A 27105-nucleotide genomic window follows, 5' to 3' on the forward strand; every position below is an offset into this window, starting at 1 on the left:
CACCAATAGTCAAAGTGCTTCTTTAAATAACTTTTCTCAATATACAAAAACAAATGGGAAATGAAATTAATTGGAATATAAAACATGCCACAAACAAAAAGGAGAAAAACAAAACTCTTCTCATCTTCACAGCTGAATAGTGTGGGGGCCTTGTGCAGGATTTAACAACCTCTGTGACCCCCAGCAAGACTTGCAGAGACGCCACTGAATATAAACAGACAATTAGACTGCAGCTAATATGATCTGTTAATTTACTATTAAGATTTTGAATCAGATGTCATGAAGAAGTTACTAAGCATTCATCATCTGTTTGCCAAAACAACTGCTGTCAAATACATTGAATCTTTCAAAACATTTTGGTCCCACTGGGTAATAGGAAGGGCTGATTTTAGCTTTATTGTTTCAAAAAGTATCTGCAAACATGTCAACCACTAAATATCGGAAACAAACTTATGAATGATAAAACATAACATTTCAATGGCATTATGACATTGTGTAGTTTTACCTAACTTATTTAACAACATGAGCTTTTCAGTCAGTTTAAGTGGACTGAAAGATTTCTTTGCTGAAATCAAGGATCTGGCAGGGTAAACCTGAGGGATGTGACACCTGTTGGTGTCAGGCTAAATCGCAGGAATTTGAGCAACAACAAGCTAAATTTACAAATTCACTCATCTGTAGCTGCGATTGACAAGTTAGAAAAAGCTCACAGGAAAATAATAATGTCTGCAATATAAACCTAAAATCCAAAGGCAAAGAACCAAAAGGTAATAGCTGGAGGGTAAATAAGTAAAAAAGCTTCCAAAGCTGCTGCCATTATATACAGCAAAACTAAGCTGAAAAATAGGTTTTTAAACCCGTAGAAGCATTTCTACTGCTTTCAACAGAAATTCACCTCCTTGTTAACCCTCCTCATTAGTTATCTCTTTATTTGTCTGCTGCAATGTTCTGTTCAGGGCTTCATAAAGCTCAAGTTCTAAGTTTCCATCCTTCATGTTTACAGTCTCAGTGTTTCACATTTATCTTGCTAAAAGGCCTCCATCTCGGAATATGTGGTGGAGTTAATCAAAATTCTGCTGAGTGACACTGAAAGGCAAACGTTCACATCATATATTCTGTGTCCTAACTTATGTTAACATCTGTGTCATTTCCTTACATGAAGATTGGACATCAGGACAAGAGGGTCATTTAAGACACAACCTGAGATTGGGGCCACCCTCACTTCACAGCTCCGCTACCAATTCAGACACAGACCATCTGTGTTAGGGTATGGGAGTAATATCCATGTAACGGATTAACGCCTATGGAGCCATCTCTTTCTTCTGTCTAGAGGTATACACAAAGTCAGCCACTAAAAATCAATGTTTAAGTGCCTCACCATCTTACTGACTGGAGCAATCACAGATCACTCCTTGGATTTTTCAGCTCTGGATGCCCTGAATCCAACTGAGGAATAACATTTAAAAGGTAGCACAAGGAACATGTCTTGGCGGCTGTGCTTCTTCAGACAAATTCTAAAAAGAAGGTCTCCCGGGTGAGCCTACATGGTAATGTGGTACAAAATAGTCATGAAAGTTTTCCACAAAGGTAGTCTAAGCTGAGTCGACTTGCTTTGTCAGGGTGTTTTCTCAAAGGCTGCGTCCCATGATGATGACATCTTTGGGAAAGCCCTCCATTTTGGCCACTTCAAAGCATCCAAGCTTACTGTAGAAGTCCAACATTCGCTTGTCAGTCTGACGAACCTTACAGAACGCACCGTGGGAGCCTAGAGCAAAAGACAAAAAAGTTAGATCAAGAACCAATAATGAAAAATACCCTCACAACTCGTTACTTCCATAACAAGATTATCCCTTTCATGCATGCATTCATAAAAAACAATGCAATATTTTCCAAATAACAGTATTTAACTTCTACAGATATATGCAATGATAATTTTTTGTTTTAGTGATATTTTGAATTTATCATGATTTAGGATTTATTTTTTAATGTACTCTATCAAATATTTATAAATATATAATCATAATTATATCATGTCAATATTTTATAAAATATAGCGGTATCATTTTAATTCCCTATTTATCACAAAGTCAAACTTGCATGATAACAATGTATGCACTAATGTTCAGATATATCATATTTTTTCTTCAGTGAGTGGTAATGTATTGGATGACACTAACATCCAGTGAATTGGTTAGTTAACAAATATACTATCCTCATTCATGAATATGCAAGAAAAAAAGCTTGGCCACTGTAGTGACCACTATGCTTGAAAGGGTTATAACTTGATTTTATATTTGTCTCACAGGACTCTGTACTTTTTACTTTGTGCTTTGATTTTTTATTTTATAAAATCTAAACTCTCCCTTTTTCTATTTTTTTTCCCCAAGATTACTGGTACTTTTGAATTTATTTACACACTATATGTGAATAAGGTAAGAGAACATTGCTCTTTTCAAGTGTAGAAAACTGGGCACACTGAAACACTGAAATTCCACAAATTTTTGGAATAACCAGTTCAGATACCTACCATTAGCTTTAAGGGAAGATAACAAACACCCCATCATGCTCTTGGCCACACTGGGATCCGTGACTTTGGCGTGAATGTCAACCTCGATGAGAGAGGGGAAGTTGGACAGGAAAGAATCTGGAAGACCCTCCTCCTCCTCCTCATGGAAACTCAGCATCATCTTCTACGAGGATGAAATGTAGATTGTAAAGTAAATTTCATAATGGGAGGTGCCACATTCATATGGATGTTCTGATACAAAGATGGATTAAAATCATACTTCTGCCTCTGTGAGATCCTTTTCACCATCAGGTTTATGGTATTTCTCTTGCATGAAGGGAATCCAGTTTAATTTGCATTTCTTGACGAAGGGTTTCACATCTACAGTGCCAAGAGCATAACCACAGATCCCCTCATCATCCTCCAACACAAAGCCATAGTCGGAACTGAGTGTCAGGAGTCCTCCCACCAATCTATGAACCAACAATGAGGATTTATTGAGTTCAAGATTCACACAACAGGGGACAGAAGACAGCTGAGGCTTTAGCCAGACCCGACTGTTAAATACATCTCAGCATTTTACCTGTCTCCTATGAGGTCAGGATCCTCCGGAGAGAATGGCAAATCCTCCATTCCTTCACAGTACATTTCTTTACATATTTTATAAACTGCAGTCTGCAACAGAAGCAGGCACAGCTGTTATATTAGTGTATGACTTGAAGGACTCAAAAGGTTTTATAGATCATGACACATTTTAACACTACACAATCAAAGCTAAGCCACTATTAGTATCACAAGGACCAAGCAGATTAGTACTGTGGAAAATTTATCTTAAATTAGGTCAATTCCTCTTGGTATACTAGCATTTGGTCTCAAGTATTCTCCACCCACATTTGTGAGCAAACAGTCATAACAAAACTACTTCAGTTACAGTTATAATGAAGTGTACAGGACTTTGACTTGAACTACAAACAGACATTACCTCATCTTTCGGAAAGTACGGCCTTATGGTATAGATTTTGGAGGTCGGCAAAGAAGGTGGAGGTTGGTAGAAAAGATCGTTTGCCCCATCTATTGGCAACAATCTCTGTGGGTATCAAAACATACAAGTTCAGTTTCACAAAGAAAAGGTGGCATGTGCTGCTTTGGCTGATCGCCTCACTGTGCATTTGCTAAGTTGAGCCACTATCAACCCAAAAACGAACTACATGTTTCAGCAAAAGGCTTTGGAATGATTTGTACTGTTAATAAAACACTAAAATAATCACATTGTGTTCCTCATTGATTTGACAGTGGGCAACAAGAGCAAACAACATCTTTTTTATTTTTACCAAGAATCCATAGTCATGTACACAGTGTTTCTCAAACATAAAGAGTTGTGTTTTGGTCTGACTAAGGTTTTACTAGCCGAAGGAGATGCTCCTTTCCCTTTTGAAAGACATCGCAATATTTCGCTGCGCAGGACCCTCCTGTTGAGAAAAACAATGATGCTGGCGCAGAAATACAGAAAAAACTCCAGGAAAAAACCAGAGGTACATCAAATCTGAGCAGAGTTACTCAGCAGAATATCAGATGTTTATTCAAGCCTTGGCTTGAAACACTGTTTTAGAAACTTGACAGGTGTGTTTCATCATGGAGTTTTCCCACTGTATACATGCTTGCGTTCTCGCTGGCGCTGCGATGCTTGTGCGTGCGCTTGCAAAAAGTTGGCGTGGTAATTTGTGTGCTGTGCTTTCCTGCAAAGAAATGAGATGTCATGAAAATAAAACCTAGCCATGCTCGCTTGCGCTGCATGCGCCAGGGAAAAGCAGCATCTCCTTGGGCAGTTGCTGAAAGAAACCAATATATATCAATAAATGCCATGCCAAACTCTGGCAGTATGCCCTTTTGTCAGGCAAGTTCAAGTCACCCATTCCTGTCACGCAGCCTGACAATATTACAAATCAAAATGAGGACATCATCTTCTTCGGAGTAAAAGTGTTGAAATTATATGTTCCAAAGACTGGTTCATTAAAATCAGCTCACCTTTGACAGACCAAATCCCTTCAATACCTTTGCAAATTTAACATAGTTTTCTTTCTCACAGCACGTTTTTTTTTCCATTTGATTGCATTAGATACCTGGAACTCTCCTGCTAGACCTCCCCTAAAGGCCCAGGGCTCTTGGTCTCCTCTAAGGAATTGTGCTGAGGACTGACTACGACACCCTGTTAGGAGCAGAGCCAAGCGGACATTGTTACCACAGGATGGGGCTCTCTGATACAGATGAAGGGAGTGGGGGGAGTGGGAATGAAGGGGCAATATGTATCTAGTAGCAGTATTAAATATAAATAGATAACTTTGTTTTAATCATTAATACATAAAATAAACCTAATGTGGAATAATATATATTCAAAACAAACATTACAAATGGGGCTCAGGCACCTAAATCTCATGTTTGAGGGAATTCTGGTGCAACTCAGAAATTACGATTATAAAATCAGCTCAATAAAAATGTTCAAAAACAGCTCCACACAATACAATATGCGAGTGATGCATAAGTAATCTTGTGCAGTTCTTTCATCCTTGGTATTTAAGTAAGGATAATCATTATTTAAAAAGCTGATCGAGTTCATAAATAATATAATAACCACCAGAGCCAAAATCCAGTCCGTCTATGGATCACAATCGAAAGCTTTAGCTGCCATCACCCCACGGATCTCAGCACCCCGTGTGAAGTCACATTCTCATCTTATCTGCCTTGTCACATGATGGAGGAGCATGAGTCATTAAAAACCAGGAAGATGGGACAAAAAAGATGGGACAAAGGGGCAGTATTCTCCATTCCCTGAATTAAAGGGCCTCCCAGCTTACTAATAAGCAACAATAAAGACAAAGCACAGCTGAATACACTACAGGAGCAAAACACAAAGAGCAGAATATTACTAAAGCACGTAGGGCTCCTACAGTTTCTGTAAAACAGCACTGCTGCTAAGAAAATCAACCCTGGTTGACAAGAAACCCTGTCATGTGACCAGACAAATGCAGCGCGCGTGCAGGACACATAACCCTGCCTTACATATAAACCTCACACTGATATCCATAACAATTCCTGTGAAGAGCTGGCAACACAGCATGCAGATGCACCCACATGAAGGAACTGAACCTGGCTATCCTAATTAAACATGAAAAGCAAACTCTATTCAACTTTATCTGATTCATCTGTTTGGACTGGATTGTCTTGACATAATAACTTGATCACAGGTTGTATGATCATTTTTTCTTTCATAGTCCACCTGCTGTGTGTGAGCTCATTGCAATCACAAACATTCCTGAGTGTAGAATGAATTTCACACAGCATGATTAAATTTAAACCAAGCACAAAGTTCCTCTGGGTAGGTGCATCAGGCTGGTTTGAGCCCTTTCTATAAGCCTACTGACAGAAACAAAAACAATAAGTTAGAGAGATGCTGCCAAAGAGAAATTTGGGAGTTAACACTTGAAATCCAAACTTAAATCGCTGCGCAAGATGTGACTTCATCCGGTGAACTGCTTCCTTTCATTAAATTAATTCTTTTACATACATGAATTTGGTTTAAGAAAAAAAAATATATAAAAAAAATCAAGTTTAAACATGAACAAAAGAAAGACGCCTGCACTGTGCATACATCGGCCATTGTCGATCCAATAGCAGTAGAAACTTGTACTGTGGATTCTTCCATCTGTACATAGTGAAGGGAGAAAACAGTAGAAAATATTTATTAGTAAGTGTTTTCAGAACAATGACTAGGGAAGTTGTGACTAAGTGCCGTCTGCAAAGCTTCTTTTCAGGGTAAACATGAAGACTGATGGGAAAAATAATATTTTGTCCACTAAGCAGTAGTCACAACTTAAAAACCTTATGACAATACACAGTTATTGAGAGGACCTTTCTAATGTAACTATGCACAGGGCACAGATTTTCTCAGTGATACTAGTGTTTGAGGTCTGTAGTGTGAATTTTTGGCGTGGTTTTTCCAGTGTGGGTATGCTGCCTGCTGTGTACTACTGTGGGCTGAGATCTCAGCTTTACCATATAGCTGGACAGGACAGAAACCTGTAAATGAAACTGGGTTACGGGAAGTAACCTACAGGCCATGCTGGTGCTTCAGATAAACAAAAGAAAAAGAAACCATTCCAAAAAGATGGAGGTGTTATCTGTCACTGTCGCTCAACCTGTATCAGGGCATACCATAGCAAATAAATGGGACAGCTGAAGGGCTATGGATGTCTGATACAGACAGAGCAGATGATTTTTAGGGGAAAAAATAATAATCCCCCCAAAAAAAAACTCATTTCAGAGATTACTCAGTGACGCAATTGTGCAAAACTTCCTATAGTATTAAATGTTTCATGGCAAATCATGTCAGATATTTCGGATTCTTTGTTTATGCACCAGAATGGCCTTCCACAGTGAGTCAGTCAACTTGCTCCCCAAGCTCGCGTGCGCGCTAGGGCATGGAGGAAGGGGAAGGGGGTGGGGACATCCCCCTGGCGCCCATCCCCACAGACAGAGAAATGGAAGCAAGTGTGTCTGTGAGGGAATGTAGCATTGGTGTTACTGGATACACAGCAAGCAGCAGTAACCCTGCTAGGACATTTTCCACAGAAACCCAGTTCAAAACATCAATATGAGACAACCTATTATGGAATAGTCGGGTTTGATGCAAGCAATGCAAGCGGCATTCAGTCAGATGAAAAAAGAAAACAATTATGCACGAAACAAGATTATTTTGCCGAATCATATCTATCAAGAAGTGAGGTATTTTACTTGACCTTTGCTAGGCTGTTCTAATAATAGCCTGCCATCATTTAAAACTGATCATATTATCTGCAGATTCATAGTATATACACAGTTGATTTCTATATACTAAGAGCAACACAGCTTTAAATTCTACATCAGAAACATTGTCTGTTAAGCAGACTGTGATAGATTAATCAAATACAATTTTGTAATATTGAACTTCAAAGCCCTGAATTACAGCAAAATTCATGCAGCCAAATAATGATGCATCTATTACACATCTTTGTTCCATATAGTCATCTTTATATTAATATATTTATAGTTTTTTGTATAAAGATGCATCTCTGGGAATAACAGAAATCAGGATTACTAGACTGCTAAACTATTGTTCTTGAAGAATAAAAGGCCTTGCGGTTCCCTTCATACATACCTAGCCATTGGACAAAAGACTTGACCATAGAAATGATGCTCTTGATGTCCCAGATGTAAGGGTAGAGGTCATAAAGGATGGTGCGGTTGGCTGTATTAGACAACCGTGTGAACATATGGATAACCGAGCAGCACATATCCTCAAACTTCTCTGCCCGCAACTGCCATTCTGCAACCTGAGTGCAACACAGATGAAATAAGGTTTTTTAAAAAAGGGATATCGCTGTGGTGTCCTTTCATTTATAGCAAATATTTAGTCAATGCAGAAAAATCAATATGTTTGAATAACCCAAATGTGTGTGCAAATATTAAAACAGTATATGACATATATGACATCGCTCTCTTGGTCACACCTATGCTTTTCCATTGTTACATGTCAAAATCAAATTTGGTTAAAAAAAAAAAAAAAGAAAAAAGAAAGAAAAAAAAAAAGAAGATATTTTATTAAGGTAGGCTCTTCTTTAAACAAACACTGATCACTCTGCTCTACAAACATACTCCATTTGCAATCATCACAACACCACCCGATGGCCAGTAAAGGTAGTACATATCCACCATTTTGCTTTCAGCTCCAGACCACACACAGACCTCATTTTCTCACACAACTCAATTTCAATGAATAAGCCCACCTTGTCACTTTCCTTCCTTTTGCAGTTGACACTGACAACGCTGCTGTTGGCTCTTAGCCAGTTGAACTCCTTTAACATTTGCATGGCCTTGGGTCCATGTTCATAAGGCAGATAAAAGAGCTCAGCCAGCAAGCACAAGTCCTCAAGTGTGAGGGGCTCTACTGTGAATAGTGGGTTCTCATTTGGTCCAGGTACAAACAGATCCTGTAGACACAATTTGGCAGTAATGTGACTTAAAGGAATAATTTAACATTGTTTTCCTTTGAACTGCAAATTTTAAATTAAAGAGGAAAAGCAGAAAATCTTGCCGCACCTGTTTAAGCTGATCGTCTGTCTGCATGGGAGCAATATCACTCCCAGAATCCTCCTGGATTGACTCCTCAGGTGACTTTGATTCTGCCAGACTCTCCTTGTCTGTATCCATAGGCTTTAGGTCCTCAGTCATTTTGTCAGCCAAAATTGGACCAATATGTTTTTCATCTGGGTCAGCTTCTGCCTCTGGCTCAGGCTCATCTTGCTTCTCAACCACCATTTCCATAGGCTCTTCATCTGAGTCCTTCTTTTCCACATCCACCTGCACAAGCATTAAATGACTAATTTTGTCAAGTAGACTGATGCTCATTAGTAAAGGCAGACCTGTATTCTACCAGATCATAAAACTGAGGCCAAGAATTCAGAGAATGACTGATGGTGTAAAATAATTTGTTAGATAAGTCATTCAAATACATTAATACAAGAGCTCAGCGTCAAAGGTAAGTAAACCATACTTATTTAAGTAACTGAATGGCAACGAACTACTGTGTGTCAAAGTAACAGTAAAACTCAAGTAACAGTAAAACTCACCTCCTCCTCTAACTGAGGTGTTTTCACCATGGGGTGTGGGAGAGGATCCAGGCAGAGAGGAGGAATGGCAGATGACATGATGGGCTGCTGGAAAACTGTTGTGACTGATGTAGAGGAACAAAGAGATGGAGCTGCCATAGACGATACATCAACAACTGTGCTTTTGGCACCACTCTGAGGCACCTGTCGGCCTAAAAGAGTAAAGTGTCATTATATTGTGCTCTTCATAAGGAATTTAATCAATACCTTCCAAACCGCCTTTCTACACAATATGTTACTATTAAAATAGAATATCAAGATTGCTCTTACTGTTGTATTGATGAGGCACACAAAATTCCCCAAGCCATTCTGTAAGGGCCAGTTTCAGAGCAAGCTGGGGGCTGTAGAGCATGTCAGTCTCCAACTCTTCATCACTGCCTTCATTCTCCAACTTGATCTGAATTGATACAGTGCTTTCCTCGCCATCGGCTGATAAAAGGGTAAAATAATTAAGTATAAAGGCACAATGATGAATGACAGAAACATTACACAACATAAAGATCAAAGCACAAGTAATTTAAATTATACTCACTCATGACCACATCTTTGCGAACGCCATTCATATTAGACTTGTACCAGGTGGCCAGAGTGTGGATTGCTACAAAGTTTGATTCAAACTCGCAGTTGGGATTAGTGAGGACGCCTTTTAGCCTGGGGATGAGTTCTGTGGAGCGGCCCTTGTATGGTCCAAGGAAAAGTCTCTTCTGATCATAATCATTGGCATGAATATTGTCCCAGATTACAGGGGCTCTTTTTAGGATCTTTGACACTTCTTCTATGGACTCCACCGTAATGTCTTTGGACACCACTTTGGGGCCTACAAAAAGGAGAGAGAGAGAAAAAAAAAGGAAAAAATAATTAATAGTTTGATCAATGTTGATGATGTGCATGTGCATTGAAAATTAAAACTGCTGGCCATTTTATACACACACAAAAAAAAAGCATTTAGACTCACCTGTCCATAGCACATCAATGTCAGGCAGTAATTTCTCTCCAACCGTGTGAAGGTAGGGGGACTGACAGACATTTGGGTAGCAGAATGTTCCACAATACTCTACAGTTCAAGGGAAATAAAGACACAAGACATAAGTATAAAAACACGAAATGATAAAATAAACAAAATGTGAAAAGAATCCAGCTAAAGAAGGCAAGTACCTGTCGGACAAAAGAGGAAGGTTTCAGGCTCTCCAAGGTATTGGTAGATTTCATTGGTAATTGAAACCTGAGCGTGTGCAAAAGAACTGAATACTTCTTTGTCAGCAGGGCACATGTTGTGGTCAATGTCATCAAAAAGTAAGGCAAATGACTTGCAACCAAAGTGAGAAACCTGAAAGGAGAACAAATAGGGCAAGTATTACATAAAGTAAAATAACAATGTGTCAAAGGTTTTAACACACTGTTCATAGTACTTTTACATAAAATAGTGGAATACCTGATCTAGTTTTCTCTTGAGTGCAGAAACCTCTTTCTGATTTGAGAAAGTGATGTCCAATCCAGGGGAGATTGCATAGATAAACTCTATTCCATGCTCCTTGGCAGCTCCAATTAAAGTCATGAGTTGCTCTTAAAAACAGGGGCAAAAAAGAATGATTGGTCTTGTGCTTTCATTAAGACGTATCTGACATTTTCAAGCTATGTTAGGTGATGTGCATAGTTCATGTTCTTTGTCTCCAAACAGCTCATCTTGAAAGCTATTCCGGGTAGTCACCTGCTTCTTCCACTGAATACAGTTCTCTCCAGAACATTCTGTGTTTGTAGTCATCTTTGGGTGCATAAAGATATGTGTTCAGTCCCCATTTCTTCTGCCTGTGAAATACAACGTTGTCCAAACTCAGTATTCAGCTAGATCATATCATAATATTAACAAGGACTTTCAAAATGCATGTACCATACCTTTTGAACAACTCTTTCCTCTGCTCCATTGTCCATGGGCGACCATAAAAGCCTGCAGAAGGCAAAAGAAAAAGGTTTTCACTAAGCACTGAGCATCTTTACAATTACTGATAATGAGTACCAAGATGTAGTCTGCATAAGGAATGCTATTGGATAAGTACAATATGCACACAGGTCATTACTTTCCCCCTGGGCTAATAAACAACATATCCTGTGTAGTAACTGAATACAACTAATGTTCATTTAAGATGTGTTACTAGAAACACGGGGAAAAATGTACAAATGTTCTCCGAATAATTTCTATCAAATTATTTGTTATCAAATGACAATAAACTTGCATCATAAAGCGTGTGCAGCAGAACCGACTTTTTCTTAAATACAGATGCGAAGATATGTGATCTGACCAGAAGCCAAAAAGTAAAGCATGCACTTCGTAAATTCACACTGCATAAACAAAAGCAAATTTAAACAACTTGATTATTTCGAAGATCACCTAATTGCAAACTAACAATGAGAGCGATTCCCACGATTACCCCCTCCTCCCATTTGCACACGCACAGGACTTTGAACTGGTGCAAAAATTCGAGATGACCTACATTTCACAACACAATGTAAAAACTGGATTAGATGACATACAAATATTTTTTTATTCAACATTACCTTCCACGACACCACTTATGAATTTTCTCTGCCCGGTAGACTCGACACCAATGCCGGAATCCTCCGCTGGGCCCGGGGCCTCCACACAAGCCTCTCCAGAGACTGGGCTGGGGCTCGGCTCAACATCTAATTGAGGAGTTTCCAACGTCTTGTCTTTTTGAACCATTGTTCGGTATTTTTCTAGACACGATAATAAAATTCAGATAAATCTGGAGAATACAGAAGTACTGTTAACTAGAAGTTTAGCCGGCAAACCCGTCGTGCAAAAACAGGAGGAAATAAATCGCGTCACTCTCCGTTTTGCGTTGGCCAGCTTACGGTTTTAGCCTTTTAAATTTTCCCAAAATCCAGTCACTGTTTCAAAATAGGTAACTAAATGATTTTAGTTAGTAGATATCATCGTGTAAATGGACTAATACGCTTAGAAACTCGAGATATTCGTATGTTTCCGCTCGACAATTCTCTTGTCTTTATGGTAAATTCACCCTACTTTTCGTTGGTTCTTCCTGTTTACACCTATTGCGCATGCTCATGGGACTAGCTCAAACCAGTCAAAACTGGATCAGCGTGACAAAACACTGCGAAGATTTCACGATGGCGAAGAGAGAGATAACACACGCACTTACACAAGCGTGACGTGGAAGGAATAAATCCTGTCAAATTGGCTTATTTTTGTGTTTGTGTTATTTGCACCAGGTCGTGTTGTATAAAATATCATAACTCAAACAATGACAATAGCCTAAGTTCTTTAATATATCGCTTAAGCACAATAATACCTAAACGTTGAGTTAAATGCCCCCGTCACGTAAGAATAACATAAATGACTGCACCAAAAACTTCGCCAGATCGAATTGTATAGTAGTGCTGCTAATAGTGGTTGCAGAGTCTCATATCTTGCAACAGAAGTTTGTATTCTTTGCTTTATTCCGAGATTGTGTACGTTCTCTCATTAGCTGTCTAACATCTTGAGATTCCAGCCCATATTAGGAATGCAGCTGGGCTTTACCACCACTTTCAAACAAGGGGGAGGTGCTGTTCATCTGTTGTTATTAAACCATGTCAGCAAAATATACTGGCTTTGTTTACCAATTCCTTTGAAAACGGTTTATGTTAATACCATTTTGCTATACAACGTACGCACGCATGGACATTAAACACACGGATACATATTAAATTGGCTCATACTGTATAGTAGGGGTGGTCTTTTGTCTTTTCCCCTGCATTCAATTCCAAAGTTGCTTTATTGAGGGGCTCTGAAAAACCCAACAGCCACTTTAGAGACTTAAGGGGTATCAAAGTCAAATATACAGTGGGCCAAAATTAAAATTGGACAAACTCGTGGGCAATTATTTATTGAAAAAAATATTTAAGACAATGAACTTCATAGATTGGAGGCAAAATCACGTGTTCAGCTACTGTGTTTCTGCTCAGGTACTCATTTGATCCCTCCCCCCCAACTTTGATGTAATGTCCTTTAAACAAGCCAAAATGATGTAGTGTGTGTGACCTCTGCGTGCTTGTATGACCTCCCTACAACGCCTGGGCATGCTCCTGATGAGGTGGCAGATGTTCTCCTGAGGAATCTCCTCCCAGAACTGGACTAAAGCATCCACCAACTCCTCGACAGTCTGTGGTGCAACTTGGTGTTGGTGGATGGAGCGAGACATGATGTCCCAGATGTGCTCAATTGGATTCAGATCTGGGGAACGGGCGCGCCAGTCCATAAAATCCATGCCTTCGTGTTGCAGGAACTGCTGACACACTCCAGCCACATGAGGTCGATCATTGTCTTGCATTAAGAGGAACCCAGGGCCAACCGCACCAACATAGTCTCATAAGGGGTCTGAGGATCTCATCTCGGTACCTAATGGTAGTCAGGCTACCTCTGGCGAGCACATGGAGGGCTGTGCAGCCCTCCAAAGAAATGCCACCCCACACCATAACTGAGCCACTGCCAAACAGTCATACTGGAGGATGTTGCAGGCAGCAGAACGTTCTCCACGGCTCCACGTTTCTCATGGAGTCTGTTTCTGACTGTTGGTCAGACACATGCACATTTGTGGCCTGCTGGAGCTCATTTTGCAGGGCTCTGGCAGTGCCGTTACTGTTCCTCCTTGCACAAAGTAGGAGGTAGCGGTCCTGCTGCTGGGTTGTTGCCCTCCCATGGCCTCCTCCACGTCTCCTGATGTACTGGCCTGTCTCCTGGTAGCACCTCCATGCTCTGGACACGACGCTAAGAGACAGCAAACCTTCTTGCCACAGCTTGCATTGATGTGCCATCCTGGATGAGCTGCACTACCTGAGCCTCTTGTGTGGGTTGTAGACTCCGTCTCATGCTAACATGAGAGTAGCACTAGAGTGAAAGCACCGCTAGCATTCAAAAGTGACCAAAACATCATCCAGAAAGCATCAGAACTGAGAAGTGGTCACCACCTGCAGAACCACTCCTTTATTGGGTCTGTCTTGCCAATTGCCTATCATTTCCACCTGTTGTCTACTCCATTTGAACAACAGCATGTGTAATTGATTGTCAGTCAGTGTTGCTTCATAAGTGGACAGTTTGATTTCACAGATGTGTGGTTGACTTGGAGTTACATTGTGTTGTTTAAGTGTTCCCTTTATTTTTTTGAGCAGTGTATAATTGCAGACCAGACTTTGACAACTCACATACACGAACATACGTGTGTATACATACATATATACATACACACACAGACACACGTATATATGTGAAAAAAATCAAGCAGAATGGGGGGAAATATATTTTCTCTTTCACTTTATTTAAGGTTGTAGTACATTTAAATGTATTACATTCTCTCCCAGTTATTAGGGAACTTAATTCAATCTCACCCCTTTAAAATGATTCTCTTCATACAATTTAAATTCAATTGTACATTTAAATAAACTTAAAAAAAAAAATTGAACCACGTATTCCTTTTCTTTTTTTTAATTTTACCAGTTTCTCTATAAATTCTCACTTCAATAGAAGGTGTTAACTTGTTAAAACAAAATAACCCCCCTCACAAAAAAAAAAAAAAAAAAAAAAAAAAAAAAGCAACAACTAAACCGTGAAGACAGTGTTGCAGGTGCGGAGCCGCCATAGACTCTGAGGTAAGTGTCAGCTGCTTTTGATGGCAGGCCTCTTGTTACCTCTTCAGACTCTGCTGGGCCTGCTTCAGTAAAGTGTCAAAGTCTAGTGCATGAAACTTGCCTTTTGCAGGCAAAGGATCGTACTCTCTGTTTGAATCTGAAATGAGAGGAAAAGCAAAAAACAAAAGGTTTCTTAAAATTCAGACAAACCCACTCCATATTCAATTTGAACAATTTACAAAAGGATATTACTTTAAAGAGCTCAATAGTGGCCAGAACATCACAAAATTCCTGCCATCTACTTCTGGTAAGATACTTGCAACATCATACAATCCCACTACAAAACAAATTCCAAAATGTTATTTTAATCTGTAAACCCTGTTTACACCACAATGCTGGAAAAGTTTTGTTTTGTTCAAACCGCTTTACACGGTTAGAGTTTTGGTAGGATATAACTGCAAAAATTTGATGACGACCTCCAGTGTGAAACTTTCTTGGGAAACGAGTCCTATTTGTGTAAACTGGAATCAGAATCTTTGGGTGATGGTGGCATCTTTCACATGACCTTACAGTTGCACAGACACTGAAAGCACAACAACAATGGCGGACCTCCATGTCATGTTTGTCCAGCTGGATGTTTTAAATTCATTTGGTCTGTTAAACCAAAACCTGGAAGAACATTTATACCACCAGCAAAGACCCAAAGGTCACATGTGTCAGATACCTAGCATTTAGCATGCGACACTTCTGTTGTGTTGCGTTTATGAGGATGCCGTGCACGCCTGGGTGTATTGTTTAAGTTTTACTCCCCACTAGAGGCCTGGCATGTGTATTACATCGTTTCAGGTCCTACCTGCATTTCCCCTGCACAGATAGCTGTCGTTCTGCTGTTATTTGAATACTTTTTTTTCCCAGTTACAAAAAGGAAAATGTGTAGAAACGTGGTGTTAAAAGGCATTAGCTTTTAGAAGCCTTAAAATGACATTGGTGCAACTTTCACAAGCTCATAAATTCAAGCAGCCGATAATAGGACAGCATGTTATCGTTACATATAATCTTTTTGCAAACTGACCAAATGACTACCACATATTTGTCAAGTTTCTAGCACGTGGTTAGTATGCTGTATTGAGATGAACTACAGGAAACATTTTTAATGTTCTGCAAGCCACATAAGCAATTTTTGAAAAGCTTGACTAATGACAATAGCTTCAGGAATTTTCCTGTTGCATGTAGACTGTAAATCCATGCCTACCCAGGTCAGAATAGGTAGTTTGGCAGAACTGTCTCCTTCCACCAAAACAGAGATCAAATGGCAGCTCGTCAGGTTTGCGCAGCTTACTCCCATTCTCAATGGCTGTAAAAGCATCCTTGGTGTCATAATAAGTCACAAATCCGTAATTGTCCCTGTGAAAAAATAAACATTAACAATTTATATAAAATTAGTTACGAATTACAGAGAAGCTGGTTACAGGAGGTTGTGCTTTTGAGATGTAACTTGCTTTTAAAAGAGAAACCTGGGAAGATTACCAGGAAACCCCAGTTATGAACAAGTCTGAATTTACTATAGCACTGTAGCTTGGCCTTAGAGATCACAGGTATGACCAAAAAGGTTCAAAAACAGTGCATTGCCTTGAATTGAAATAAAAATTACACTAATTTAATGCCAGAATTGTTCCTACCCATGGTCTCTAAAGTGTAGAGTACATTCCTCAATCTCGCCAAATAACGAGAAACGCTCCCGAAGTTCTTTTTGAGTCATTGTTCCCCGAATTCGACCTACGTAAACAACTCGGCGCTCCTCCTATGGGACAAAGCAGTGTGATCAGTCAGTGTGATCAATCATCCTTTTTTCGTTTTAATCACTGGACAACTGCAGAAGATTACATCAACTTACAATGGCCTTTTCCTTGCGTCTCTGTATCTCTTCCATTTTTATGTTTGTACCATGACTATATGAGGGGCTGGAGAAGAATATAAAAGCAAAGATAAAATATTTCATTTCTTTCATAGTCAAGGTAATTTATTTGTAATGCACAACTAAAACCATTACAAGTCCACATGCGCTAGATTCATATATTGTACCTGTACAATTGTCTGCTTCTACCCCACTGTCCAAGTCTTTGAGGGGACCGAGACCGCGATCTGGAGCGACTCCAGGAGCCAGAACGAGAGGAGGAATACGAGTGCCGCCGCCTCCTGGGAGGCGAACGGGACAGAGAGGGGGAGGACCGAGAGGATGAGCGGGATGAACAAGAACTGCTGCTCAAGTTGCGGGGTCGATACCTACAGTAAAAATGAAGATATCTGTTAAAAAAAGACATAGGCGAGAAAAATCACATATTGTAATCCGTTATTGAGCAATAGGGTGTTCTGACAGGACAAACCTTTTCCTTTCTGGAGAGCGTGATCTAGAAGAATAGGAGTCTGAACAGCTGGATGTAGGACTGGGAGAACGGTGGGATCTTCTTTTTCTAGACCGGCCACCAATCCTTTCTTTGGGACTGCATGTGGGACTCTGTGATCTAGAGGAAACATGTTGACGATAGGACCTCCTCAACGGCCCCCTTCTAGTGTTCTCAACTTTAAATGTAGATTCAGACTCCTGTCGAGAAGGAGAAGCATTTGGGGTGTCCAGAACAGAACTTTCCTCCGGCTCATCGTTTGTCATTTTTTCTAAACATCTAGTCAGTAGATAATTTTGCATTTTGGTTGCAGCCACATGATTTGTAGTAGACTGGGAAGATGTTGTCAAGGCAGGTGGGGATGTCTGTGTAGTGGTTGGAACATTTTGCTTGATTGGTTTAATGGTGATGGAAGATTGCTGTCTAACATTCCAGCGTTTGCCTGCCTCTCCAGTGGAAGTGCCTTTGTTGGGAAGGCAATAGTCATGATCCATGCAGGCCAGATCAGGAGCTACCGTGGTGGTAGCAACAGTGGGTTTACTTCGGGACCTGACTGGAGGCAGCGGCTGGGCCTCTATCTGGATAACTTTAGCTGGGCTCGACTTTGAGGCCTCAGGAGCCTTGTTCCTCCCTAGTAAAGTCACAGGGGCCAGCGGTTTCCACATCTGGTGGGGAGGAGTTGCTGGAGGAGTCAGAGCTAAAGCAGAGGGGAAGAATGAGCACTACAATTATACCATCTGATTGGGAGCATTACAAATATCTATTTAATCCAAATATACCGAGAGTACTAAAGCATTCATCTTAAATTTAAATTCCTTTACCTGCAGTGCTTGAGAGGTCATTAGCTCTTACACGCTCCACAACGGTTTTTTCTGGGACCATTTCAGCGCTGTAAAGAAAGCAAAGTGTATCAGTGGTCGACAGTGTTTTAAAAAGTTCAGCCCAAATCCAGGTTTAAGAGGGCAGTTACTGAAGCCAAAAAATAGGGGGGTTTGCGGTAGGTCTTGGCAATTGGTGAGTTGATGTCATCACACTTCCAAAAAAAAATCCGGTTTTTGTTTTTCTCTCCAATTTAAAAAAAATCACACAGAGCAGCTTGAGGGCTGTAGGGTAACTAACCTCAAGTTTCCTACAGCTGCTGCTCTACCAGAGACCTCCGGCACACATTGCTCCTCTTTAGCTGAAGGAAGAGGGAACAGGAATGTGAGTGCATTAGCACAGGGACTAACAAAGACAAGACTGAAATAAAGTTGCACAGGTTTGAGTGGTTATAACTATTAGTACTACTGTATCATGCATGTACTATGGTGGTTTAATAATCTCAGGTGCAGACAGGTAACTGCGCAGACTGTAAAGTTCAACCACTTGTTATCACGCGTTGGGTCCGGTACATCAGCCCAAACAAAGACAGCACGGGTGAGGGTTAAATGGATTTGCGGACAGAGCAGAATTCCAGCAGCTGAGCAGACAAGCACACAAAGCAGCTTGTCTGCATCCTGCAAACATCCATCTCTCTTAAAGGGGTACACTTCAGATGAGCTAAAATCTGATATGAACAGTCACAAGTACCCACCTATCTAAACGTTTAACATACTTCTTCAGGAAGATCAGAAAAGCTGCAGGATGATGTGAACAACCTGATATCTTTGTTCCATTGGTCACTTTTGTTCGGTGAGTCTTATATATAACAAGTTAGCTAAAAATTTAAAGAAAAAGCACTCTAACTTCAAGTCCTCCAACCCAGCTGCAATGTTGTTGTGCTACTCTCTACAGTTATGAAACTGAGAAAACTGATCCTTTGGCTACATTTAGCGCAGTGATTGATTCTATAACCTTCTGTGCCATGAAGCAGCAGCAACCTTATACAAGATTAGGAAAGAAAAAAAACCGCTAAGAAACATGGGCTTGGGGGGGGGTTTTTTTTTTTTTTTTTTTTTTTTACAAATAAGAGCACTTTTTCAATAAAAAAGATAAACTAAGAACTTGACCATGAATAGTTACCTTGTGTCTCCTCAAACTGCTCCAGTAAGCTTGTCAGGTCACAAGCTTCAATTCCTACAAAAATGCATTACAAAGTTATACTTTTATAACTGTTATGGCAACAGCGAGGCATGGCTGTGCACACATGCCCTTCCACACAGATGTTTCATGTGCTGTCACACTGATGCACAACGGGAGAACGGTCATGCATGCTCTGGTTTTTGGAGTAAAACAAATTTACTCCATCAGCAACATTTACTAAATAATTCCTGATAAGTGTTCTTGCAAATGAGCCAACCTCGACCTTAGTTAACAGGATGTCATTGCATTAAAGGCTAAAATCAGCTTTGGTAAATGAACAAAAACAAACACACACCTAAATTTGTACAATTTGAATGAATAACCATCCATTAAGTAACATTAGGCTATAGAATATGAGATTAACTTCAAGCTCACCTATTTCACTGGTGAATGCCTCAATCAGCTCCTGTGTGGTGCTCTTTATTTTTTGGGGTTTCACTGCTGTAGTGGGTTCCTTTTTAGTTTGAAGCACATCAGGTTGAGTCGCTGGACGATGAGAATCCAAAGGAAGGGTAGCATCGGAAGAGCGTGACTGTTTACCGATGACAGTGGGTTTGGTAATCTTGCTGTCATTTATGATGCCGTTTTTTAATGAGGTAGAAGCAGTGACCTCAGGAACCTCCTGGGGAACAACAGTGGTTTTGTAGGGGGCACTGAAGCCAGTGGTGGAACTGATCACATCTGTAGTGGTTACAGGGGAGATTTTAGATAGCTGCACAGCCTCTGGAAAAACTGACTGAGACGGGAGGAGTTCACTGACTCCAGGCTTTGTTCCTGTGGACATGTGTGGGGTAGTGGGTTTCAGGGAAGCTACTGCAGGCTGGGCAGTAGTGTGAGAATGTGTATCTAAATTATTCCATGGATTAGTAGGTTGAGTGGGGGCCTTTGGGGGTTGCCGGGAAGGGTCCTGTGTTTGCTGGGGTTTAGGAACACAGGAAGTAGCAGCAGCAGCAACCTTGCTGGATGAGGAAATCATATAGGCTGGAGGCACCAACAGTGCTTCTGGGGTGGGTGGTGCACCTGGTCCCTTTGGCTGCCAGGCAGGTCTGACCTCCTCAACTTCTTTCTTTGTTGCCTGGGGGATAGCACGCCTGGGGTCCTTTGGGTTGGGATTAGGCAGACAGGGAATAGGGGGGAGCTCTTTAGGAAGCTCTGGGAGGCTGGGCCACTTGGTGCTGCTGTCGTCATGCTTCTCCACTGGAGCAGGTTTTTTCTGCTGCCGAAGCCGCCTGTACTCCTCCAGGCTGAGAGATTTGGGTTTCGGTTCTGGGACTGCAGGGGCCATGCTAACAGGGAATGGGATCTCAGGTGATTCGGAGCTGGGAGCAGCTGCAGAGCTCTCTGAGGAAACAGCAGAAATGGGAATGGAGGGAGCTGCTGAAGAGCCTTCAACCTTATCTTGGGCCGTGACCGGGGTATTTGCCACTTCACAGGTCTGCTGTGAGCTCACTGCTGCAGCTGAACAGATGAGTTGACCTTCCTCAGGGGAAGCACTTATCAGAACTGTGTCATGTGCAGGTGACGAAGTAGAGATTTTACCATTCAAATCCTGCTGCTGTGTTTTGCTTTCCGTTTGGCGTTGTTTTGTTTGCTTAGATTTCAGAAGTGATGAGGACGGCCCTGAAGGAAGAGGAATCTTAACAACTCTCTTCTCTTCTCTGACCGCCTCCTTTTCAAGCTTTTCTGGCAATTCTTGTTCTGTTTCTCTTTTTACTGCACTCCTTAGGACCCTTCCCTCTGCAGGTCTTAGCTCTTTCTGCTCTTTGCATTTCTTTTTCATTTTTCTCTGTGAAGGATTTTTTCTTTTAATATCCTCTTTCTGTTGCTTCAGGACAATTTCATCTTTGACCTCTGAACATAGGCCTGGTGTCACAGGGGCAACAGTTTTCACTGAATCCTTGCAGACTGTTGCCAAATCATCATCATCATCATCTACGATTATATGCTCCGAACTGTCGGTGGCAACCTCTTCCGATTTATCCGAATCCTTCTGCTCTTTTTCTGTAGGCAAGTCTTTATACGGCACAGAGATGGGGAAATCCATGTTTTGGATGGCCAAGATAGGTTCTCCGTTTTCACCCTGATCCACAACTTCAAGTACTATGCCTCCTTCAGGCAACATCTGCTCCCCGTGCTCATTCTCCACACATATGGTCATACAGTATGGGTGCATATGTCTGACAAAGTCTCCGAGGCTCACTGAGAGGCCGCCATCATCCCCCCCTTCCTCTAAGGTGACAGGAAGAGGGAGAGACAGACCTTCCCAATCGAGCTGACCATGCTCAGGATATGAACTATGCCTATCTGGGCTCAAAGTCAGAGAGCAATCCTCCTCTTCCTCCCCATCACTCCTCTGGAGAGAAAATGTTTGTGACCTAGAAAGGCTCTGAGTAAAGACAAGAAGACAGAAATACAGTCAAATCTACAATCTATCAATAGCATGTGTTTATACAGATTCTTTGTGTGGGAGAGAGAAAAAAACAAAAACCTTTCCAGTTGATAAAGGTCTTGTGCTACATATGGAGTCCTTCTCTTGTGAGGAACGAGACAGACACAGCATTCTCCTGAGCTACAAAATGAAAGATAAACACTCTTAGCCTTACCTTAATGAGAAAATTTTTATTAGAACCAGTATAAAACCACAGAGATCAGCCTTTCACTCTCTGCCTCATCCCTGAAAACCACATGCTTGATGTCTAGAGAGTTATGTATGGCAGCTGGGCACTGACCGGAGAGTGTTCCCTGCCCTTCTGATTGGACAGCAAGTCAGAGTCGGGCAGTATGTCAAAGGGTGACAAGGTCTCATCATCTACGTTGTCGAGGATCTCCGTCAGAGCTGTCAGCAGCGTTGCTTCATTCTCCTCATCTAACCCTTTAGTCTGAATAAACACAGCAAACAAATCAGGTGAAAGCATAAAAAAAAAACAAAAAAAAAAAACAGTTTTTAAAATTCTGATTGTTAAAACACTTGAATGAATTTAGTCTTGCCTCCACTGTTGGTGTGTCCTCAAATATGGACAGGATGGAGGGGTCTAAGCAGCTTTGAAAAACCTCCAGAGTTTCTCCAGAGCAAAGCCCAGCAGTCTAGAGAATGATGAGAAACCTTAGATTTTTTTGTTGAAAAACACAAATAACCATTCAATGATAAATCCAACATAATTACTATACAACCCTGCAAACCACAAACACAGAATGCAAACAAAGTGGTCAGAAGCATGCAGCTGCAGCTAAAAACAATTTAACGCAAAAATACAACAGACCAAGAATTATACAGTTATTTAAATCAATTTAGTAAGAAATGCTAAGCCTACAATACATGCAAAGGCATTTAAATACAGAAGAAAAAGAGATCAAAAGGTTATGTTAAAAGTTGGTTAAAAAAAATAAAAGAAAAAACACTCTTCCTAAGGTTTCACTTGTTTGCAGAACAACAGATGACTCAATAGATCTTGGGTTTCCTTTTGATTTTTTAAAACTATAATCTAGTTTTACTTGAATAAACTAGACTTGGCTCGACTCAAATGGATGGAAAAGTACACTTAAACTTGGACATGCAGTTCATTTATGTAAAAATCATAAAAACAAATTCGGATTTAAACAAGATTAATAACCCAATGATGGGTTATTAATCTTTAAATATTCTTTATCAATATATACAGATTTTATTTATCGGCTATTCCTGTACTTTAAAACCATTTGGTTAAAAACAATAAATAAATAAGGAAATGCTCAGAAATGTTTTATAGCTACACTAAATCCAGCACCTTGCTCACTGTTAAGTGCAAACATAAATGACAACTTGAAGTACTTCCATCTAAAAATGCAGCAGTGTCCCACGTGTGTGACTTCATACAGTGTGCAGACATGTTTGATCCTCGCCTCACACCGTCCAAAGTAAAGCCATCGAGCCCACGTGTTCCACTACAACAAACCAAAACCAGAACTGGGCCCTGCTTTCCTGTCCTATGTTTAACATCTACAGAATGAAATTAATCCTATCAATATGTTCTTTCTCTCTCTTTAAGAATACGTGTGAACAAACTGCAGATTTTTAAAATAAACTTTACATGACAGTGTGTGGAGATTAACATCTTCACTGCGCATGTGTGGAGAAACCCAACATGTGATTCACCACCACTAAACCACATGTGGATATACACAGGAGAACAGATTTTGAATGAAGATCTATTGGGATATAGTAGTGTCACGGCTGGTCAAACATGTCAATAACAGCAATGACAGCAGACAGTATTAATGTGAAATATTAATCTGTGGGTCCGACACTGTTAAGCTAACAACACATTGCTGCAATGCGCTGGCAAGATGCCTATAAATCATTATCCAAAAAAGCAATAAAGTATCTGCTACACTGTCGATCTCCTAAAAAGGATTAAATTCACAACGAACTGTGATAGATACTGGATGTGGAGAATTTTGTGTGTTGATCACCACACGTGTATTTGTCAGTTTGTACGCTATCACAATACGATACAGTCAATGAGCTTTTTGGTGAATTCTTAACATTACTCATTTCACCAGTACTTTTGTTAAGCCAGCTATCAATAATAAAACATAACTGTCACTTAAAACTTCGCAACAATAATTACGATTCTGGAGGAAGAGAACCGGTTTCTTACTGGCAGGGCACCAAAGCTATACTGACTTACTAAATACAATAACTATTTTTTAAATGCCAGCCCTTTGTGCTAGTCCTTTAATGTACACTGTAATGAACACTCAGCCCCAGGGTTATCCACCTGCTATAATCATAAAAACTTTTTCATTAATAAGTAGTAGTGATACTACAGTTGGATCCACGTGTCACTTTTCCATGCGCAGTACAGGCAGCACGCGTAACATTAACGCTTAAATCCACAGAAAACTTCCAGCAGTAACACGCAGCCTCTATTAAAGAAGCGTACACAAAATTCTTTACCTGGTCTAGTGTTTCTATGGGGAAAAAATCCATATTGCAGGCTGTTACAGTCTCCTCGCCTGCTCCCCACCGCGCCGCCATCTTGCAAACCCACTCCCTGCTCTGACTTGTTTCGGAGTGAAAAGTAGTGAATCAGAAGAACAAGGCACGCCGGCAAGAGACACGTGGTCCAACATTCCCGGCAAAATGACGCAAAATGACGCCGCCGGTCGAAGGTTACGTGGCCACGTTTCTTTGTAGTTCGACGTGAATCTTCTAAGGCCCATGTTGACTAATAATGTTTTGTGAGTGTAAACTGAGGCTTTTAAATTGAATTATTATGTTTTTTTTTTTGTTTTTTTTTTAAATTTTACTTGACACATGAGTATATTTAAAGGTCAGTGTCACTTTTTCATTGTATGGTTGCTTATACCCATGTAGCCATCTACCTACGTTCCAACATCATGCCTCTCGCTCTTTCTCTTTTTCTAACCTTTTAGGAAATGAACAGGCATTTGCAGAAAAATGTGCACATCCTGGTTTCATCTGGTCTTTTGCACAGCCTGGTTTGTTTTGATCCTCCAGCTTCTCTCCTGTATTAAATCAGTCATAGTTTATTTCTTTGGGGACAGGTTGCATTTGGGTTCCTCAGAGCATCCTGTTCCTGTGTAGGGAGGATGTAGGACCGGGGTTACTCCATTTGACCAACAGAGGAGCTGCTTTCTGGCTTCAGTTTCTGCAGATGTTTACTGGGCCCTCAGACCTGGTTGGAGGCCTTTGGCCTGCAGTGTACTATAGAAGGTTGCCGAAGTTCTTTTTTTGTTATGGATGGACTGCATATGGCTAAACACTCTGCAGCTTCCCGCGACCCTTAATTGGACTATGGTTCAGAAAATGACTGACTGACTGGAGCCGTGGGGACCACCGATGGTACAACAGTTTCAAGATTCTTCAGGAAAGATTTTATGTAAATTGATGACAAAGACTGAACAAAGGAAAACTTAATGATCATGCTGAGATGCCATGGAGGGCTTATTTAACTTTGCTGTGTAGCCAGACTGGCTTGGATGTCTTTGTAGAAACCTCATCTGGTAAAGAGGCATGCAGTGCTGAATCTTACATGGAACTCTTGTATCTCTGCTATTAATGGCAGTGTGGACAATAAGTGTACTCCTTGTGATCAGAAGGAAACACTTTGTCAATGTTTTTGGAGTGTGTACGTTTGACACAGCAGTTCGGTCTGTTGAGAGAGGTTTTTATCATGTTTGGAGAATTTTTTTTTTTTTTTTTTTTTTTTTTTTAACGGTGGCTTTCATTTGTGGATTGAGAGATGCTCAGAACAACTGAAGTGTAAGTTTTTAAAAAGGTCATTTTAAAATGGCAACATTTGTGTGCAGCCTCCCTTGTAAAGTCTCCTTTTCTATACATGTCGAAACAAAGTAGTAGTGTTGAATTTACATGTACACATAAACATAAATACAGAATGCTGCTTAACACTGACCAAGTGGGGCAGAAATAAATGTCTTGAAACAAGAACAGTTTAGAAGTTGCTGAAATTAATTGTTTTACTGTGTCAGTTATTCACGGCTTGGTGCATGCATTTTTATTTTTCGTCAAACAACAAATATGTGAGAAACTTTGCATGATACTGAAAAACAACTAATGGATTAAGCGGTTCAGAAAATGAATGAACGAATGAACTAATGTGACTTAAACTTCTCTGTAAATGTTAGAAAATCTACATCAGAAAGCAAAAATAAATCAAAACAAAGTTTGGTAAAAAAAAAAAAAAATCTATTTTTGTCTAAGTTTGAAGATTATTTTGTGTTAAAGTTATAGTTTATATCTTTGGTTTTATGCAGTGGTCCAAAGATACCTTGCACTGACTTGGTGTTGTGCAGCAATTTTATAGTGCAATAATTCAGCCAGACTATATAAAGTCATATTGATGACATATGACCCTGTTTAACATTATCTTGCATTTGACAACTTTGGTTGTTCAGGCAATGTGAAATGGGCTATCTATAACATTCTACAATTATAAATAAGAAAATTGTGCCGGTTTTGGTCTATCAAAGCTCTGTATAAAGGCTACATCCAGATTGACTTGTGTATAAAAGGTTACCAGCGATAACATTGCTGCCTGATAACTAACCAAAAGTCAGACACTGCACACCTGCTCACCATTTAGGAAAATTAATTAAATACAATTTCATAGCTGTTATATCTTTTTTCTGCATGAAATAACCAATTAAAAAGATAGATTAGATTAGATTAGATGTGACAAGTCAAAAGAACACAGGAAGAGAAGAGATTAAACAGGATCCAATGCAAAAGTGGGGTGATGCATTAAGACTCGTATTGCATGCATTAGGTTAAGCCATAGGCAATTCCCTACATCCCACAGGTAAAACTGGATTAGAGGTGAGCCAAGCCTCAGATCAGCTACAAACACATGGAACACATTCTGTGGTCTCCCATTGTGGTTGACCACTTTGTTTGTCTGTCTTTTCTGTTTGTATCATCTACTGTCAGATTAATAGAAAAGCTAGAGTGACATCCTGGTCAAGTTTTAGATCAATTCCTCATTCTCTAACTGTAAACTCATGTAGACCCAGGCTAATTCACAGTTTATGTGCTGTGAGTGTAAAAACAGCAGGCATCAGGTCATCTACTAGCTAATTTTGGGTTTGCGCACAGTATTAGTGTATAATTAGAATAAAACCGTTCGTTTAGTTGTGTCCACACCATTTTCCATATTTGCCAGGTCTTTGAAGGTTGCACAGTCATACTTCTTTTTCTCCACCTGATTACTGTAATGTTTACAGTGGTGATTTTTATCCCTAATACTGATCAGTATGCTGTAGCGCCGTCTAT

At 40.2% G+C, this 27105-nt stretch overlaps 2 protein-coding genes across 4 annotated transcripts in view; both read right to left on the minus strand.

Moving 5' to 3' along the window:
- The window catches only part of oga (O-GlcNAcase), a 12722-nt gene extending 462 nt beyond the window's left edge, over nucleotides 1-12260 (minus strand). The window contains exons 1-19 of one of the 2 annotated variants that reach the window (XM_079248472.1): nucleotides 11761-12260; nucleotides 11101-11152; nucleotides 10916-11013; nucleotides 10640-10770; nucleotides 10363-10534; nucleotides 10163-10261; nucleotides 9740-10024; nucleotides 9478-9636; nucleotides 9169-9359; nucleotides 8639-8899; nucleotides 8326-8529; nucleotides 7698-7872; nucleotides 6153-6206; nucleotides 4627-4712; nucleotides 3489-3593; nucleotides 3090-3181; nucleotides 2787-2979; nucleotides 2528-2690; nucleotides 1-1765 (exon numbers count right to left, since the gene is read on the minus strand). The exon at nucleotides 1-1765 is cut by the window's left edge and continues 462 nt beyond it. In XM_079248472.1, the coding sequence (XP_079104598.1) occupies nucleotides 1629-1765; nucleotides 2528-2690; nucleotides 2787-2979; nucleotides 3090-3181; nucleotides 3489-3593; nucleotides 4627-4712; nucleotides 6153-6206; nucleotides 7698-7872; nucleotides 8326-8529; nucleotides 8639-8899; nucleotides 9169-9359; nucleotides 9478-9636; nucleotides 9740-10024; nucleotides 10163-10261; nucleotides 10363-10534; nucleotides 10640-10770; nucleotides 10916-11013; nucleotides 11101-11152; nucleotides 11761-11926 (2823 nt within the window). In that variant the 5' untranslated portion in view covers nucleotides 11927-12260 and the 3' untranslated portion in view covers nucleotides 1-1628. The remainder of the gene's footprint in view (nucleotides 1766-2527; nucleotides 2691-2786; nucleotides 2980-3089; nucleotides 3182-3488; nucleotides 3594-4626; nucleotides 4713-6152; nucleotides 6207-7697; nucleotides 7873-8325; nucleotides 8530-8638; nucleotides 8900-9168; nucleotides 9360-9477; nucleotides 9637-9739; nucleotides 10025-10162; nucleotides 10262-10362; nucleotides 10535-10639; nucleotides 10771-10915; nucleotides 11014-11100; nucleotides 11153-11760) is intronic. The other variant, XM_079248473.1, reaches the window with a different exon arrangement.
- Nucleotides 12261-14591: 2331 nt separating this feature from the next.
- On the minus strand, nucleotides 14592-24351 carry pprc1 (PPARG related coactivator 1). Of its 2 annotated transcripts, none has more exons than XM_079249472.1 (14): nucleotides 24250-24351; nucleotides 22302-22397; nucleotides 22043-22192; nucleotides 21802-21882; nucleotides 19689-21699; nucleotides 19254-19307; nucleotides 18372-18432; nucleotides 18074-18141; nucleotides 17235-17949; nucleotides 16933-17109; nucleotides 16745-16811; nucleotides 16530-16651; nucleotides 16103-16254; nucleotides 14592-15007 (listed from the first exon to the last, which is right to left on the minus strand). In XM_079249472.1, exons 1-14 carry the CDS (start codon nucleotides 24328-24330, stop codon nucleotides 14907-14909), a joined length of 3936 nt encoding a protein of 1311 aa, XP_079105598.1. In that variant the 5' UTR covers nucleotides 24331-24351; the 3' UTR covers nucleotides 14592-14906. The 2 variants fall into 2 exon arrangements, with proteins under 2 accessions (XP_079105598.1, XP_079105597.1); XM_079249471.1 differs by having other exon boundaries at nucleotides 16933-17133.
- Between the last annotated feature and the right edge of the window lie 2754 nt (nucleotides 24352-27105).

The sequence above is a fragment of the Telmatherina bonti genome (genome assembly GCF_933228915.1).
Source record: "Telmatherina bonti genome assembly, chromosome: 11".
Taxonomy (NCBI): Eukaryota; Metazoa; Chordata; class Actinopteri; order Atheriniformes; family Telmatherinidae; genus Telmatherina; species Telmatherina bonti.

Bases quoted from the DNA above. Each gene is read 5' to 3' on its own strand.
- pprc1 (XM_079249471.1), bottom strand. From the start codon at position 24,330: ATGGCGGCGCGGTGGGGAGCAGGCGAGGAGACTGTAACAGCCTGCAAT. The intron at 17,950-18,073 runs GTAAAGGAATTT...CCTCTGCTTTAG, and splicing joins TGACCTCTCAAGCACTGCAG to CTCTGACTCCTCCAGCAACT. The intron at 16,652-16,744 runs GTAAGTTGATGT...TTTGTCCCATAG, and splicing joins GACGCAAGGAAAAGGCCATT to GAGGAGCGCCGAGTTGTTTA.